The sequence below is a fragment of the Cololabis saira genome, chromosome 5 (assembly GCF_033807715.1).
Source record: "Cololabis saira isolate AMF1-May2022 chromosome 5, fColSai1.1, whole genome shotgun sequence".
Lineage (NCBI taxonomy): Eukaryota > Metazoa > Chordata > Actinopteri > Beloniformes > Belonidae > Cololabis > Cololabis saira.
In genome coordinates this window covers 30,736,917-30,754,690 of record NC_084591.1, presented here as the reverse complement: position 1 = coordinate 30,754,690, position 17,774 = coordinate 30,736,917, and the positions used below count along the sequence as shown (strand labels likewise).

The 17,774-nt window shown below is 42.4% G+C and overlaps 1 protein-coding gene across 2 annotated transcripts in view; it reads right to left on the bottom strand.

The window, feature by feature from the left end:
• Positions 1 to 17,774, bottom strand: part of furinb (furin (paired basic amino acid cleaving enzyme) b) — a 114,651-nt gene that overhangs the window by 92,780 nt on the left and 4,097 nt on the right. For both annotated transcript variants that reach the window (XM_061721511.1, XM_061721512.1), the window contains exon 2: positions 11,186 to 11,462. In XM_061721511.1, the coding sequence (XP_061577495.1) occupies positions 11,186 to 11,362 (177 nt within the window). In that variant the 5' untranslated portion in view covers positions 11,363 to 11,462. The remainder of the gene's footprint in view (positions 1 to 11,185; positions 11,463 to 17,774) is intronic.

Here is a 17,774-nt window from a genome sequence, read left to right as displayed (position 1 = left end):
ATGTTCATGATAATACCTATGCATTGAGATATTATTCTAAACTCAACTCAGCTTCATTATATAAATCTTTTTCTTAAAATCCCAAATGACACCAGAAGAAACCTAAAGAATTTACTCATTTTCAAGTGCCTCTGTGTATCAATCATAAGCTTCAGTTAAATGTTTCCATGAGATAGAAACTACTATGGATTTTGCAGCATATGCAGCATATGTGATGTTATTTCTGTTTTAAATGCAGTGGCCCCTGAGGACCCACATATCAATATATGTTTGTTGTGGGCTTTGTTTCCTGCAAAGATTTCTTCAGATTTGCTGAACCTTCTTTTAAGTTTATATCATAGATTTTGAACTCACACTCTTTGCCTTTGTTGAACTTTTTTTGCCGTTGGAATAATGAGCCCTTCTCCCATCTTTCTTTAAAAAAAAAGAAAAAAAGACTCACCTTCTTCATGTTACTCTTTCATTACCAGTTGCCCTAATTATGTATGAATGACGGCACATATTCTCAGAATGTTATCAATAATAGTGTTGAAACTGATACAGCCTCCCCAATAATTATTGGCTATGTTGGAAGGTTGTACTTTTGATTTGTCTGGTCACATGAACTGATACAAGTGTGTGAGCTGCAGTCAGTATTTGAAAACTGCAGAATGCTCAGCTTGTCATCTCCTGCTGCCAACCTTTTTGCTCCCACTACCCAAAGCATGCTTTGGTTTTTCAGTGAAAGAAAAAGAAGACCCTGTAACCTGCTGCAGTACCAAGATAACTTAAATTGCATCATAACATCAATGCATTATTTCCATATCTCTAATAAAGGCATTACATTTATGTAGTTCACAGGTCAGTTATCTGAGGTTGTCAGGCCACATTTGAATGCAACGCAACAGCTGTCTTAACGCCTCCACTGGAAATTAACAGGCGCACAACTTCACTCTACTGGAGTGGAAGACGGCATATATTCTCTAAGCTACTGCTACTCTATTAATAAACTTTATTCATCAATAAATCAAGTGTGTGGCTTCTAGAAAAACTATGGATGCCAACTGACCCACACAACCCATGGGCCAATTTCAAACATACATTAGATGTATTTAAAATAACCGCTATCTGTGTGATAAATTAATGAGTAGAATGACTGGCACTGGAGCTAAGAGGAGACAGTAGGGTACTTTACATGTGGCAGAAACCACTTTGCTTAAACAGTTTCTGGAGATTTACTTGTATTTGAAAGTGTTTTATTAGATTGGTACCTGACATCCTATAATATTTTATGCACTTCACTGCATTGCGTTCACAACTGATCACTTAAACCCAAACGGCAAAGATATCGGTGATAACTGGAGAGCTGAATGTAAATTTGGATGTCAAATGTTCTGATCTGATCTGATGTGGAACGTTGGTCATCATTAGTGGAGGTTTATAACCAGTTTATGTTACACAAGTAGCAATAGCAGAATGTTTTTGTACTTTCCAGGCCAGAATCAATACTAGGTAAGCATTTGTTCTCAATACCCATCCTTAGTCAATAGATATTTTCTCATAAACAAACATTTTCAAGCGAAATCTGAAAAGTGGATGGATGGATGTATTCAATCAGAATGAATGTAAGGTAATGTTAGTTAGCATAATGGGTTAGCATGAGCTAAACCAAGCTAAAATTGCTAACTTGTGGAAACTGAAATAAAGAGTTGAGAGTAATCTCCTCCATCTCCTGGCAGTCCCAAGAAACGGCCTAACTTTTCAGAAAACCTGTGGCTGAAAAACAATCCGTTTGTCCAATACCTTTTATGCAGTGTATGGTTTCAATATTTGATTTGTATGTCTACTATTTAATCTGAGGTTCATTTGATTTGCACATAACTTTTCTGTTTTTATTTTGATAGTTTACAGCTTGAAATGTATCAAAACCTTTTTTTAAAAGCTGGAATGTGATGTATTTTCAATGCCCACTCTTGTAAAAGTGGCTCTAACTGGATGAATAGCATTCCAATAGCTCTACTTGGGATTTCTCCATCCTATATGTGAGCATTTCAAGAGGTAAAACAAACAGTGTTGTATGAATATGTCTGTTTCTTGTTATCTTACACAGCTCTTTTTGACCTTACTCAAAGAGAATAACCTCATCTGTGAGGTATGAAAATGTGGAATAAAATTTAAAAAACTGCAAACAGGAGAGTCATTATGGTGCTAGAGAAGACATTATGCCATGTAGGGGGGAAAAAAGGCAAGGTGGACCAATTAATAAGTATGAATAACACTATTTTGAATCAACAATAATGAGCACATATGGGAAATGTGCTGTAATTAAATAATAGTTTCATATGCATGAGTAGCAACAATGCATGCAGTATATGTCTTATTTACACCATAATATGTAAACACTTCGTGGCTGAGATTAAAATGAAGCACAAGTTGCAACGTTTTAATATAATCTTTCTTCTTTCCCCTACCTACCGTTCTACCTTTTTTTTGTCATGATCATGTCTTGTGAGGAATAAGTAACAAAAATAAGTCAGACGACACCAACCTTAAACAGTTTGAACCTGACACTTGGGGATTCATCAGCCCTGCATAATCTAAGAATTTCACTCTTGGTAATTATTCATTGCAGCGACAAGAAGAAGAGGAGGGAGAACAATGAAGGAAAAGGACAAGTAATTTTAAAGATGACAAGAATAACTGTTCAAAAGAGCAACACAGCTCAGTATGTGTTTGCGCGTGACAATCTTAGCCTTTCCTTCAGTAATATTGCGGTTGCATTAATATATCAGCACCTTTGCAGATTCCACGTATTGAGATTTATTAGTCTGCTGCAAACCTTGTTCGGAGTGGAAATCTTCATTTTCCATTAAGAGTCCTCTGAGATACAAAGAACAACAACAACAGCAGCACTTTTCAGACATGAAATATGTTATATCAATGCCTTGATCTATCTGTTCAAGCGATAGCACTCATTTAGACTCCTGGTCCTTTTTTTATTCTTTAACGTTCACAACACTTTGTCCCACTGAAAGTGACAGATGTACCATATGTACCATTCATGAAAGGCTGTACATGAAGTGACGTACATCACTAAAATCCTCACGGAGTCACATTTTTCGTTATATCACCACAGCAACTTGGTGTACCAAGCATTGAAGAATGCAATAAATAGTGGCATGTTTAAGATCACTGAACACTCAGTATCATACATGCGAAGCTTTAATTGCAAACAAAAACAGCTGTTATGGCTAGTGAGTGTGACCCAAGCGCACAGCAACGAGGAGACGTGAGCTTGGTGAAGCCCGTGGGCTTATTTATTTAAGAGGCCAAAAGCAGTGATGAGGAAGTTGGAGTGGGGTGTGGGCTCCGCAGGTGACCGCAGCTCAGCGTAGAAATCCAGAGAACATACGTGTAGACAGGTGAAGCTCTGGCGAGGAATGAAGTGCAGACTGGGTCTTTATACTGGCAGTGGTTGATTGTAGATTGGCAGGCTGGTGTGAAGATTGGTGAGGGACCTCAGGTGTGCTGGGCTGAGCCATGGAGCAATCAGTGAGGGGGGAGGGGTGGATGTGAAGGTGAAGAGGAGCGAGCCGTAACAGGACCCCCCCTCCGAGGGGCGCCACCTGGCGACCGTCCGGGAGCGTCGGGGTTAGCCCGGTAGAAGTCCCGCAGGAGAGAGGGATCCATGATGAGCTTCCTGGAGATCCAGCAGCGTTCTTCTGGGCCGTAACCCACCCAATCCGCCAGGTACTGGAACCCACGACCCCGCCGCCGCACCTTCAGCAGCCCTCTAACAGTCCACTGGGGATGACCGTCGACCATCTGAGGAGGCGGAGGGGCTGGGGCGGAGGGCATGAGAGGGCTTGAGGAGACAGGCTTGACCTTGGACACATGAAACACGGGATGCACATGCTTCATGGAGACCGGAAGCTTGAGACGCACAGCCGCTGGACTCAGGACGTGGTCAATCTCGAAGGGACCGACATACCGCAGAGCCAGCTTCCTGGAGGATACCTGGAGCGGTAGATCGGCAGAGGAGAGGTAGACCTGTTGTCCGGCCTGGTACACCGGTGCCGGAGTGCGGCGACGGTTGGCCCCACGGCAGGAGCGCTTATTGGAGCGTACCAAGGCAGCGCGAACCTCCTTCCACACCCGCCGACATCGCCGGAAGTTGGCCTGGACAGAGGGGACAGAGGCCTCAGACTCCTGGAGAGAGAAGAGTGGGGGTTGGTAACCCAGTGATGCCTCAAACGGAGACGTCCCAGTGGCGGAGCAGGTCAGGGTGTTGATTGAGTATTCCACCCAGGGTAGATCCTTGCTCCAGGAGGTGGGATGGAGAGCAGAGACGCAGCGAAGGGCAGACTCCAAACTCTGGTTGGTCCGTTCCGCCTGGCCATTGGTCTGTGGGTGGTACCCTGAGGAGAGGCTTACAGTGGCGCCGATCTCCCTACAGAAGGCTCGCCAGACCTGGGACGTGAATTGGGGCCCCCGGTCAGAAACAATGTCACTGGGAAGTCCATGGAGCCGGAATACATGCTGGGTGAGGAGTTCAGCCGTCTCAGCCGAGGACGGGAGCTTAGGAAGTGCTACCAGGTGAACAGCCTTGGAAAACCGGTCCACTACGGTGAGAATGACGGTGTTTCCATGGGAAGGGGGAAACCCGGACACGAAGTCCAAGGAGATGTGAGACCAAGGACGACTGGGCACAGGAAGAGGACGTAGAAGTCCAGCTGGTGGCTGATGTGACGCCTTGGCTCTGGAGCAGGTGGCACAGGCAGCGACAAACTCCCGGACGTCAGCTCTCATGGACGGCCACCAAAACCGCCGGCTCAGGAAGGAGAGGGTCCGTTGGAATCCGGGATGGCAAGCAAACTTGCTGGTATGGCCCCACAGCAGCACTTGAGACCGCACCGACTGGGGAACGAAGAGGCGGCGAGGAGGACAGTCGTCCGGCCCGGGTTCAGCATGTTGGGCCCGTTTGACCTCTGCCTCGATGTTCATCGTGACCACCCCTATGACACGAGAAGCAGGGATAATGGGCTCAGGCTCGGACGAGGACTTCTCAGGTGCGTGGAGTCGGGACAAAGCATCAGCCTTAGTGTTACTGGAGCCAGGTCTGTAGGTAAGGATATAGTTGAACCTATCCAGGAACTGTGCCCATCTTGCCTGACGAGAGGTAAGGCGCTTGGCAGCCCGGATGAAGGTTAGATTCTTGTGATCAGACCAGACAACTGTGGGCTCCTCCACGCCCTCAAGCCAGTGGCGCCATTCCTCAAAGGCTGCCACCACGGCTAGCAGCTCTCTATTCCCGATATCGTAGTTCTCCTCTGCTGAACTAAACCGACGGGAGAAGAAAGCACAGGGGTGTAGCTTCTGGTCCTCTGCTGACCGTTGGGACAAGACAGCCCCTATGCCTACCTCTGAAGCGTCTACCTCCACTATGAAAGGCCTGGAGGGGTCAGGATGGAGGAGGACTGGGGCTGTGGTGAAGTGCTTCTTGAGGGCAGCAAAGGCGGCGTCGGCAGAAGGTGTCCAGATGTAGGGACGTTGAGTAGAGGTGAGTTGAGTAAGGGGGGCAGCTATGCGGCTGTAGTTCCGAATAAAACGTCGATAGAAGTTTGCAAATCCTAGGAAACCTTGGAGCTGTCTGCGGGTGGTGGGTTGAGGCCAGTCGACGACTGCTTGAACCTTGCGGGGGTCAGGACGAATGCAGCCATCCTCAACAATGAGTCCTAGGAACTCCACAGAAGGTGAGTGAAAGACACACTTCTCAGCCTTAATGAAAAGGCGGTTCTCCAAGAGGCGTTGAATGACCATGCGGACATGCTGGACATGTTCCTGGAGGCCCCGGGAGAACACAAGGATGTCATCCAGGTAGAGGACCACGAATACCTCTAGCATGTCCCTGAGCACGTCATTCATAAGAGCCTGGAAGACTGCGGGTGCGTTGGTGAGTCCAAAGGGCATGACCAAATATTCGTAGTGTCCACGGGGGGTTTTGAAGGCGGTCTTCCACTCATCCCCCTCACGGATACGCACAAGGTGGTACGCATTCCGGAGGTCCAACTTGGTGAAGATGGTAGCACCAACGAGGGGTTCGAAGTTGGAGCTCATGAGGGGGAGAGGGTATTTGTTCTTGATTGTGATGTTGTTGAGCTGCCGGTAGTCTATGCAGGGTCTCAGATCCCCACCCTTCTTCTTGACGAAAAAGAACCCTGCTCCCACCGGAGATGTGGAAGGGCGAATAAGACCCTCAGCCAGACAGTCATTTATGTAACAGTCCATAGCCCCCTTCTCAGGTAGAGAGAGATTGTAGAGGCGACTCACTGGAAGTTGGACGTCAGGACGGAGCTCAATGGCACAGTCATAAGGTCGGTGGGGAGGAAGGGTGCAGGCGCGTTCCTTACTGAAGGCCACTGCCAAGTCGTGGTACTCAGCGGGAACCTTGGTGAGATCAGGAGGAACAGGACTGGGCCGCTTAACCGGGGAAGGCGTCTGGGCGGACCGAAGGCAGCGGGCATGGCAGGGAATGCTCCAGCTGAGAATGCGGCCCGAGCTCCAACAGACGTGAGGGGTGTGGAGCTCCAGCCAAGGTCTGCCTAAGATGAATGGCATATCAGGAGAGTTGATAATGTAGGGGCGGATGTCTTCCACATGGTTACCAGAGACCGTAAGGGTGAGTGAGTCGCACCGGTGGGTGACGGGCCCCATAGGGTGTCCATCCAGAGCGAATGCTGAGAGTGACCTCTCCAGAGGTGCAATGGGGAGACCCACCTCCATGGCGTAGCGATGGTCAATAAAGCTCTCATCAGCCCCAGAGTCGATCAGCGCCGGAGTGGTGAGCGTCCCTCCCTGCCAGGCAAGAGTGACAATGAACCTGGCCTTACTGGAGAGGGACTGGGGGTTAACCAAGCGGCTCACTCGGAACCCCCGAGCGGGTGAGCCCTGTCTTTTGACTGCCGAGCTGAGGAGGCTCTGGAAGACAGGATTGGGCATGAGTCAACAGAGTGCGCGGAGCTAGCACAATACATGCAGAGCCCCTGTAGTCTCCGGTGCTCACGTTCTGCAGGAGTCAAGCGAGCTCGTCCCAACTGCATAGGCTCCTCTTCAGCAGCAGAAGTTGAAGAAGTTGAAGGGGAGACCTGGACAGGCCGATCAAAGCTGACCGGAGGCGGAGCGAGTGGCCTGGGTACATTACGACTGTGGTGAGCCCTCTCTCGCTTGCGCTCCCGGTGACGTTCATCAAGAGAAATGGAGAGGGAGATAAGCTCGTTCAAGGTACTAGGCCTCTCTCTACCGGCTAAGGCGTCCTTCACAGGCTCTGCTAAGCCCCGCCGGAAAGCACTGAATAATGCGGCCTCGTTCCATTTGCAGCGAGCTGCAAGGATGCGAAACTCTGTGGCATACTCTGCCACAGAGACAGAACCCTGCTGGAGGGCGGAAAGAGCTGAATCGGCATCCTGCCCATGGACATCATGATCGAAAACAGTCCTAAATTCCTCAATAAAGGCTGCATAGTCTTGCATATAGGGTGCAGAGCCCTCTTGACTAGCCATAACCCACCGACGAGCCTGCCCCGTGGTCAGATTAGCAATGTAAGCTATGCGAGCAGTGGCAGTGGAATACATGCTAGGTTGTAGATCAAAAACGTATTCACACTGCATTATGAACTCCCGACAGAGAGCGAATGACCCATCGTAGAGAGCCGGAGCAACAAGATGGGGCTCCCGTGGTGGAGGCGTGTCTGGCTCAGGGACTAAGTTGGGCCTGGGTGCTGGAATCGGAGGAGCTGAGGGCGGAGCGGTCTGTGCTATGAGAGCGGCGACCTGGTCAGTGAGGGCCTGCATGCTGCACAGGAAAACAGTGCAGAATTGTTTTCTGAGTGAGAAATAAATATTCATAAGGGGGGAATATGACCTTCTCTGAAAAGGTATGCAGCAGAGAGCAAACACCAGAAGGCACGTAATGAGATGAAAATCAGAAAGCCGCACAACTGTGAGTTTACGTCAAAGTGATTCTGACAGCAACAACTGTAAATGATCTGCTTAGTTTGCCATGTTTACCCATATATGATGTCTCAAAAAAAAAAAAGCTTTGCAATTAAGACTTCCAATTTGGACAACACATGCACAAATAGTCTTTTCTAAAAAGAAGCCCATCGTCTTACACTTTAAAAGCTTCCCATATCAAAACTAAATTAGAATAAAAAAAAATAATTTTAAACTGTCAATATTTGATGACAAAAACTAAACAAGCTGGGCAAAAGTGGCCAAAACGATTGCAATGAAAGATGGCGTACTCCTTTTTTCTCTCCCTCCATGATTGCTATATAGAATATATGTAACAAGTAATGTCTGTTTTCACACACAGACAAAAACACGTGTGCAGTCTTAAAAAGCATAGATGCATTTCTTTTAGTACTGTGATGTGTCATTAACATCTTTCACAGGCAGCGGATGAGTCAAAAAATGTGATATTGTAATATTCTTTAGGACAAAAGCTCATTGAATCAAAAACTTGGCCAGAAAGCCAGTGCTTTAAAATTCTACCGAGCAGAGCGGTTTTTGTGTGGATTTTGTATGAATGTTATCATTTTATCAGTTGAAACAGGATGAAATAAAAAAATGACTAACAAACACAAATGACTGATTACCCAGAAATAACTTAATTGTGCAGTACAAAAGCCACTGACTCTTCTTGCAGATTTTAGGCCTTGACAGTCAGAGCAGTTGGATAACAGAGCCTTTTTTCAAATGACAAAATAGCCAGGTTGTGAGAAGGATAGATGTCAATAGAAAAATCGGCATAAAGAATAACTAGAGCAGTAAAAAGCGGACAGAGACCTCGAAAAAGACTCTGGTAGACAACGTCTACTGCAGGGTGATTCAGTCTGTCAACGCCCACAGTGCCTGCCCATTCTCATGAAAACAATGACTCTGACTTGGCACACCAAGAGCACACCATGACATTTAGCTCTAAACTCTGCTGTGGCACTCCTACGCAAACACAATGCATCAGTAAAAAGGGGAAAAAGAAAACATTTGATACACAGCCAAGGAACAGATATAATGATGCTCTGCAACCCTTTATTTAATGCCAATGCAAACAGAGGTCTTAATGACATTTGTACTTAATCCCTAGTATTCACAAAGACACACCTTCTGTCCCCAACACCAACTCAATGAAAATAATGCTGAGGCATAATGTAAAATCTACAACATATAAATTCACCCCCCAAAAAAAGTATTTTTAAGATATGGCATGAACAAATAGTCTGTTGTGCGATGATCCCATAATCGCATTAGTGATAAAAATCCCATTACCTCCTGATTATACATCAGCCTTTTTTGCTCTCCTCAAGTACCCTATAGAACAAGTACCAAGGATGATGGGAAAATGACTAAGCCGTTTCCCCTCTAAACCCCCAGCACTGCAAATCCTTGCCTAAACCATACCCTCGCTTAACCCACACAATACCGAGCACACAGATACTGCAAATAGCCCGAAAGTCCACGTCTATTCAGTGACTAGAGACTTAAATGAAATTCATTTTGGTGCTTCTATAAAACAAAGACTAAAGATATGCCCCCGCAAAAACCCCTGGAACCTGGAAGCAGAGAAAGGTACTAAAGACACGGCAGGAGTGAGATCAGCGAGTTGATTTGAAGCTTTTGAAATGGGTCTGGAATTCTGTTTCTCTCTCTTGCACTTGAGGGATTTAATGTCACATGACTAAACTGACAAGCTGTCATACGGCATCAGATATTCAGAAATACAGTGGCTTACTGTCCCTTGACACCATCATGAAGCTACAGGAGGAAAAACAAAATAAGGCTAAACATTCATCAAGTTATTTAATAGACAATGAAGAGATGAAATTAAGGAAATGGGGAAAAAAACAAGTCTCTCTTTTTTTGAATGGTAAAATGATCACATAAGGAATGCATTGAAAAAAGAAGAAGAATATCCTCGTTGAGAACAGAGACACTTCCTTTGGCTCTACAGAATTGTGTGTCTAGAATATGCATGTTTATTCTGTGAGTAGAATATTAAACGTGTCATTTTGGGCAATTCACTGAGACTGTAGATTGGTTCGTCCTCTAGATCGATCTGTTATCTGACATTAGCTTTCTTTTACTCAGCAGCGCAACAGTTTTGGACTGAGTTAGACTGAAACAACTGCAACATCAATACAAAAAGACCTTTGGTTTGAAGCAGGACATTAGTCCCTCATTCAACACCGCCACATGTCCAGTCCTGTCCAGACTGTTGTAAACATTTCCGACAGCTGATTGCAAGATAACAAGTCCCTAAAGCATTTAGTTGTGCCCTCCCTGTCTTTGAAAATTAAAGAGACTACAGCTTAGCCAAAACTAATTTTGCTAAAAAACTCTCTTCATTTGAGGTGGGCAGAGGAGGGCTGGGAGTATGCCGATTCTCCCACATATACTCTTATGAAGTAAGAAGGCTGTTCACTGGTGTATGCAGCTGGCAGACAGCTCCACAGAAACGCATGCAAATTAAGTTAAGTCTGAAGTAGAGTAACGAGGGAATTGGGGACTAAATACAGGCTCACTGTCAAATGCTGAGGCGCAAATATGAGAAAGTTTAGCTTCCGCAGCATTTCTGATATTCAAACAACTTAACATATGAGTGAGTAATTTACTTCTCCTCTTCCTTTTTCGCCTCTTCTAATTATTTGGTTCTTATACAAAAAACCCAACACTCTTATTAATTGAAAGGACCTGGCAATCCTGAGAACAGAAGCGGAAGTACTTGCAATAAAATTAAACCACCAACTTCATACAGCAACATTAAATAACTGACACATTATTTCCATCCATTCTGAAAGCCAGTGTCTTCTGGTGTGTTAGGAAATCATGCACGCCCCACTTGTGCGACATGAAATGAAAGTGGCCGTGCTTCTGCAATTTACAGCACAAAAAGGATGAGCTGCAGTGTCACGTCTCTGATGCTCAGTTTTTGTATCCAAATTGCAACCTAGCAACGACATCACCAACTATGCAAGCAACAGACAAAACTGTGGATGTTGTCCAAGGTGAAGTGGCATGGGTTAACTATAATAGACAATAATACTGACACACACACACAAACAAACACACACACACACACACACACACACACACTGTAGGCACAGTACAAACGTAATCTTGATAAAACAGGTAAAATGAGAAAAACTTACACGGCCTTGGTTGACAAAACCATGTTCCCTGGCGATGCGGTCAGCCTCTCCTGGTCCCCCAGTTATCTGGACAGCCCAAGTGTTGGTGTAGACCTCTGCAGCATAAATCCACTTCAGTTCAGCTGTCAGCAGGACAAGACCTGTCCATAGCAGCAGCGGGGCCACCCGGGCATCCATTAAAAGGAGAACTCTTCACAGGGCGGGCTATTTGTCTGTCTGTCGCTTCCCAGGCAGAGTGAGGCTGCTCTACCTTATAGCAGCAAAGTGGAACAGTGGCCTAGAGATGAGAGGACAGAGCAAGCTATAAACAAAAAAACAGCTGTCTTAACTGGGTTACTCTTGGGTCTGAACTGCCAACTGTATATAATATTCAGAGCCAAACTGAACAGAAAATGCTGCATCATGTAACTTATGATGCTTTCTATCCATCGTCAGACTACGGTTTAAGAAATAACGTAATAAATTTGCAAAGCATGAATATTATGTCAAAATATAAAAAGGCTATGCCAAGATCCAAATAACTTCTATTTTTTTTCTTCACTTTGTCTGGCCCTGAAATGTTAATCTATGATAATGGTATACAGAAGGCCCGTTGATATAATATAAGTTCCAAGCAAACCAGCCCCGCTAATGGCAGAAGGAGATGAAGGACTTTTGAGGGAATATTTAAGTACTTACTCAGACACTGCTGTTCATTTTAGAATATTATGGAAAGTAAATTTAACCAACTACTTATTAAGTATGACAGGAAGATGTTCAATATATTCTAACCAAATAGTAAAATAACGAGAATGATAGAAAAGAATTATCATTTGAGCAGAGTGTTTAAAAAGAAACAGATTTTCAGCTGGTATTTTTTCTTGCTCTGTGAGTCATAGAGGAGTCTGTAAATCACAGTTAAAGGAGACACGCTATGCCCTTTTTTTCACAAGCTGACAAGTTGAGGTATTAAAAAATGGTCTGTAATATGTTTTAGTAAAAATACCCCAGGGATCCAGTACAAATACTTCCTTTTTAACCCATAACTTTGCACATCCTTTTATAGCAGCAGTTTGAAGGTGTTGAAAGGAGTCACTCCACTCCATTCCCATCTCTTCCCCTTTTTTGAGGTACCATGTTGCCATGCCAGCAAGCATTTAGACCCAAATTACACTTAATAACACTTGATGCACAGTATTACCATCTGAAAGAGCATGCAGAGCTTGGTAGTTAAAACCAAAACCAAGCACACTGAGATTACACTATCACATGTGAAACAGAGAAATAGACTTTCCTGCAAGCTTTATTCTCAAACACATCTTTGTTTAGCCATGGGCCAGGCGCTGAAGTAGGGACGTTAAAGAAGCCTGACGGCCAGCTGACAGATAATAGACAAGTCATTGTCAGTACATATTTCCTGTCACATATAAACTTCATAAACCCGGGGCATCACTTTTGTAGTACACAGACTGTTCAGATGTGATAGACCAAAAGGTCCACGTAAAGTGACATTTCCTTCACCTTGTGGTGACTGGCAGCAGTTAAACTATAGGTCATAAACTAATCCATGTTAAAGGATTGGACACAGGCTAACCTAAAAAAAAAATTGTTTAATTTTTTTTAATAAAAATAATAATAATGGAAAAACAGTGAAGATACTCAGATTTGACCACTGTAGGTATTAATTATCTTCTTGAAATGATTATTTTTCTGGACATAGGATCATTATTGTTTTTTTATGTTATAAAAGAGGTTGTGATATCATGATTGACACCTACGACTCGTAGCTGCCCTGAGTACTGTCCTGTACTGAAATAAAGTCTTGCAGGGAATGTTGAGGGGAGATGAACATTGAAGGTGTAAGAGTGTTTTCAAACTATTAAAATGCATCATTTTTTTATCGCAAAATAAAGCTTATTAGCTTTACCAATTTGAGTGATGCTCCAGACCCCAGGACACAAAACAAAAGTTGCCTGTTATCAGTAACTTTTAGCAGGAAAGCCAAGTCAAGCAGTCTGAACACAAAGGCTATCAGTATTGGTAATAACATTTGCTTTTAAACTTCTTCACAAATCTGTCCCGTCTCAGCACTTATTCTGCACTGAATGTCTAGGTATAAGTGTTGTATGTGAAGATTGGAAGCAATTTTGATGACAAGCAGTCATAGAAGTTGCCCGTTGTGCAATAATGGGTTCTGCTTTTCTCCACATGCGTCACTTAACCCTGAAGTTTAAATCCTTAGGAATGATCACACCAACGTTAGCCAGTAACTGTTGAGGACATAACTAAAGTGAATGTTATTTGAACAGTTTCCAGCTGATAGTTTTGGTGCATCCATCAGCTCCTGCTGACATAAGTATTATATTATGATCACGAATGAGTGATGTTTGACACAAAACAGTTCAAAGATGTGATCTGTGCTGAGGATGCAGTCTTTTACTTGGATTTTAACACAAGTACAGTGCTTCAAATAAAAAAAATAAAATAAAATCATTCAGTTCAATGACAAAAAAAAAAAATCCCCAAGTTTAGTTATATAAAAAGTAAATATTTTTACATGCTTTTTCATTTGATTTGTTAAGTATTGCATTTCAAAATCCAATTATTTTTTTCTGTGTAGAAAAGCACATTAAATTGAAAAGTTAAAAAGAAAGTTCAAGTCATCATTACCGACTAGAATCTAATAACGTCAGTTGAGAAACTGTTCATCTTCTGTGCCGATTCTGGTCATGCATGAAACTTCTTTTAGCATCTTTTGAGTCCAAAGTCCCAAAGAAATCTGAATGATGGTGAATTTATTTGAATTGACAAGATCACATTTCACAAGCACTGTCTAAAATCACATTAGAGAAAATTGTGTCCAACTAGAGCAGTATTCAACTTACAAGACTATATACCATGTGACATTATTAAATATATCACAGAATGAGTGAACACTCCACCTTTTTGTACATCTTCACAGTAATTGTTTCTTATAGCAAATCTGTCCGTTTAAAAAGTTCAGTCTCAAAGAAAGCAGATAACTTTGGGGGTTTATCAGAAACAGTGAAGTGGCAGGACAAATACCATTGCATGTTTGAAGCATATTTTTCATAATTAACTGGACTATTTGGGGTTTTTTTACATTAGATTTCTAGCAGAAGCTGGCATCAGACTGCGACCTCAGCACCACCCAGTGACAATAAAGAGGACTCATCCTATCTGCAGAACTGCCCACTCGCAAAGATTAATGCTGTTACTTTGCCTTGATATTGTAGTGCACAGCATTTCTGTGGTAGTTTGTAGACTAACAACCATTTTCAGAACATGTACGTGCTCCAAAATCCACAAGAGCTATTGTCCAACATTCAAGGGTTTTAGTAAGAACATAAAAATGTACGCTAGTCGGTAGTTTGTAATGACAGTGATGACATTTATGTCATTACAACCCGGACGGATGGAAGACATTTATGTCACAAACTAGCAAGCAAGCAACTTTTTTTAGGGGTTGCCCCAACAGATAACGTTCCACCTATTAATTTGGACTTGGTTTAATGTTGTATGCCCTTCCTGAGTCTGACACCGCCCCCCCCAATCTGTACTGCAGCATTAACTGTGATGTACTGTTAACTGAAGTCCTACTTTGAAGCCAAAACCTTTACTGAGGTACTGTACTCTTTGACTGACTGTCTGCTCTGTAAATAGTGTGCAACACCGCAGTAAATCATAGACATGCATGCAAGAGTTGAATAACACAAGGTTTATATCCTGTGAAGTTCCTGTGAAGTGAAAGCCGCTTGTATATTTTGTGTTTTGTTAAATAATAAAACAAAAGAAACAAATAAAAAAAACAACCTTTTCATTAAAACTGTTTGGTTAACTTTATTCTATTTTACAAATCATGGCGGTTTTTATTTATTTTATAAGCAGTCATTTCTAAAAAAAAAAAAAAGGTAAATGAATGCAGTTTTAAAAACCTCCCTTTTTACGTTTCCCAAGGGAAGAATTATATGCTGAAATTACAATATAAAACATTTTATTTCTAAATGTTTTCATAAAAAATTACATTTACTCTTCTCATGGGGAGGATATCAAACTGGCCGACATCATTTTACGGTATATAAAAAAATTATAATAATAACAACAGCAAAGACCTTCAATCTAAATATATTTATTTGGAATAAGAGAAACCGAGGGGTTTTATTGCCAATTACAAGCTGCCGTTTTAATTAAACCAACCATCAGTGAATTCAGTCCAACGTCATATCCCCAAAGGGAAATTATATGATTACCCCTTCAATTCTAGTTTAATTTACTGTAAATAAACCAACCAAGATCAAATAAAATGGCAACAAGTATTTGTATTTTTCTAATCAGTGTATAAAACATTAAGCAAAAGTGATGGTGAAACAATATTTGCTCAATAGCTTAATTGATTTTTAAAGGTTAACTATACAGCAGCAGATTGAGCAAACAAGTTTTCATTTCTCACTTCCAGAGTAACATATGCTGGATGATTTGAAGCAGAAGTTGGGTGGAGATAAAGATTGAGACACTGCTAATTCTACTCTGAGCTGGAGCTGTGATGTAACAATTGCAAAACGCTCACTGAATTAGATATTTTCACAGCAGCCCCCCAAAATGGGCACGGTTCAAGCACAGAAAAAGATAAAGACTTTTTTTTTAAATAATACATTAAAATAGGTTAAGTATGTCTGAATGGGAATAGAGATTGGGTGTAGCTATCCACTAATTACAGTATATAAGCTTAATTTAAGATGGATACAGTGAGAGAACATGCAAACTTGTTTTGTGGTTGTGCTCCCACAGCTCAAATGGCATCGCTAGTAGGTTGGTCTATTCCTCCAACACCATCAATCAATCAGGAAATAAATAGTAGACACAAACATTCAGATTGTAAGACCCATTTTTTTTAAACAAATACTCTTTTTGGATGACATTTAAAAAAAATATATTTCTGAACTGAATTTCAAATTTCAATCATTAGTTGCTATAAAAAGAGAATGTTTATCTTTGAATAAACCTGCCTGAGGTGACAGTCCACCAGATGACAGCACTATGCTAAACTCACAGGATTTGAAGCCTCAGGTTCAGCATTTCAGCCTTTGGTATCTCGGTCCCCTGAAACTTGATTTTATGAGTAAGCAGTGAGTCTGATTGGGAACTGCTGTAACTATGCACATCTGCTGGAAGACAGCATCACTACCTCTAGAGGTTTGGGCACCTGGTTAGTGTTCCTCTGAGGCAGATTTTCACCTGGATTAAGATGTACAAACACAGGAGGAATTGCTGTTAACACCTTGCACTTTGTTGGATTACTATAATTTTAGAACAAGGTTCTATTAAATATACTTCCAATATAGTCAATAACTAGTTTCACCAGTTCTTCATTTTACGAAACAATTATTTAAAATGTTCATCCATGCATCTGATGTGTGCCAAGCAGATAAACTTGCAGGATACATCTGTCGCTTAACAGATCCAGTTGACAGTGGCTGTGATTCTAAAGTATCGGGAGAGATGTTGGAGAAACGGCCAGAGGCTGTCACTCGCCCTGTGGAGCAATTCTTCTGAGCTCATTAGTTGCTGCGCTAGAGCCACAAAACAGGAGTTTGCTGTCACTGAGATGGTCTAGAGAGAGAGGACTAGATAGAGGGAGAGGCTAGGAGGAAAGAGGGGACTCCTCCACCTTATAAGGTATTGCGGAAAATAACAAGCACATTATAACAGTGCTCAAAACACCTTCTGTTACATCACAGCCTGGAGAGAAATAACGTTAGGCTGCTTACTCTTAAGCCTAAAAATGAGAAGAAACCTTCAAATCACAGGAAGAGTCACAAGTTTTGTATCAAAGCTAGAGTGGAAAAAAGGAAAATCATCTGAAAAACCTCCGTTGGGATTGATGCCATATAGAGTAGCCTGTTTAAAACTATTGAAACATGAAGCCTATGGCATGGTGACAAAGAGAGTATATCATTTAGATCTAATTTTCACAAATGACTATCATTTCTGGACCAGAGGAGCAGCAGAAACAATAAATCCCTCCTTTATAAACACTTTGCATAGATACTCTGCGTAGTCAAAAGTCATACTAAACATTAATTTTGACTTCCTGTTGACTGAGGCGTCTTTGAAGAGGAAAGCAGAGTTTCTTATGAGCTACTATTCAACTACACTTTGAAGAAGGTGAGCTGGATCTGAATGATACTTCACAATGTACATCAGTGAATATTTTCATAACCTCATTAAACCCAGACGCGACAGCTTCTACAGACCAAAGACAGGCAGCCTTGAGAAGATTTAAGCTCAGCCAGGAGCAAGCGTCATTACTAGGCAAAAGCAGCATCTGGCTAAGTCTGTTTTTCTTTTTTGGAAAAATATTAATTGATACTATTGCTATATTAGTATCATGTTTATACAATTATCATTATGCTATCATTTGTAAATGTTACAGGTTTTACTAAATGAATACAATGCTGGTGTCTTAGATCATTTAAATGTTATAACTCAGCAGAAATGTCAGCAGAATGTGTTTTATGAGCCAAACCAACATTTCATAGAAAGCTGATACCTGTTCTGGGATTCAAATATTTCTACAACAGAGGCTGAA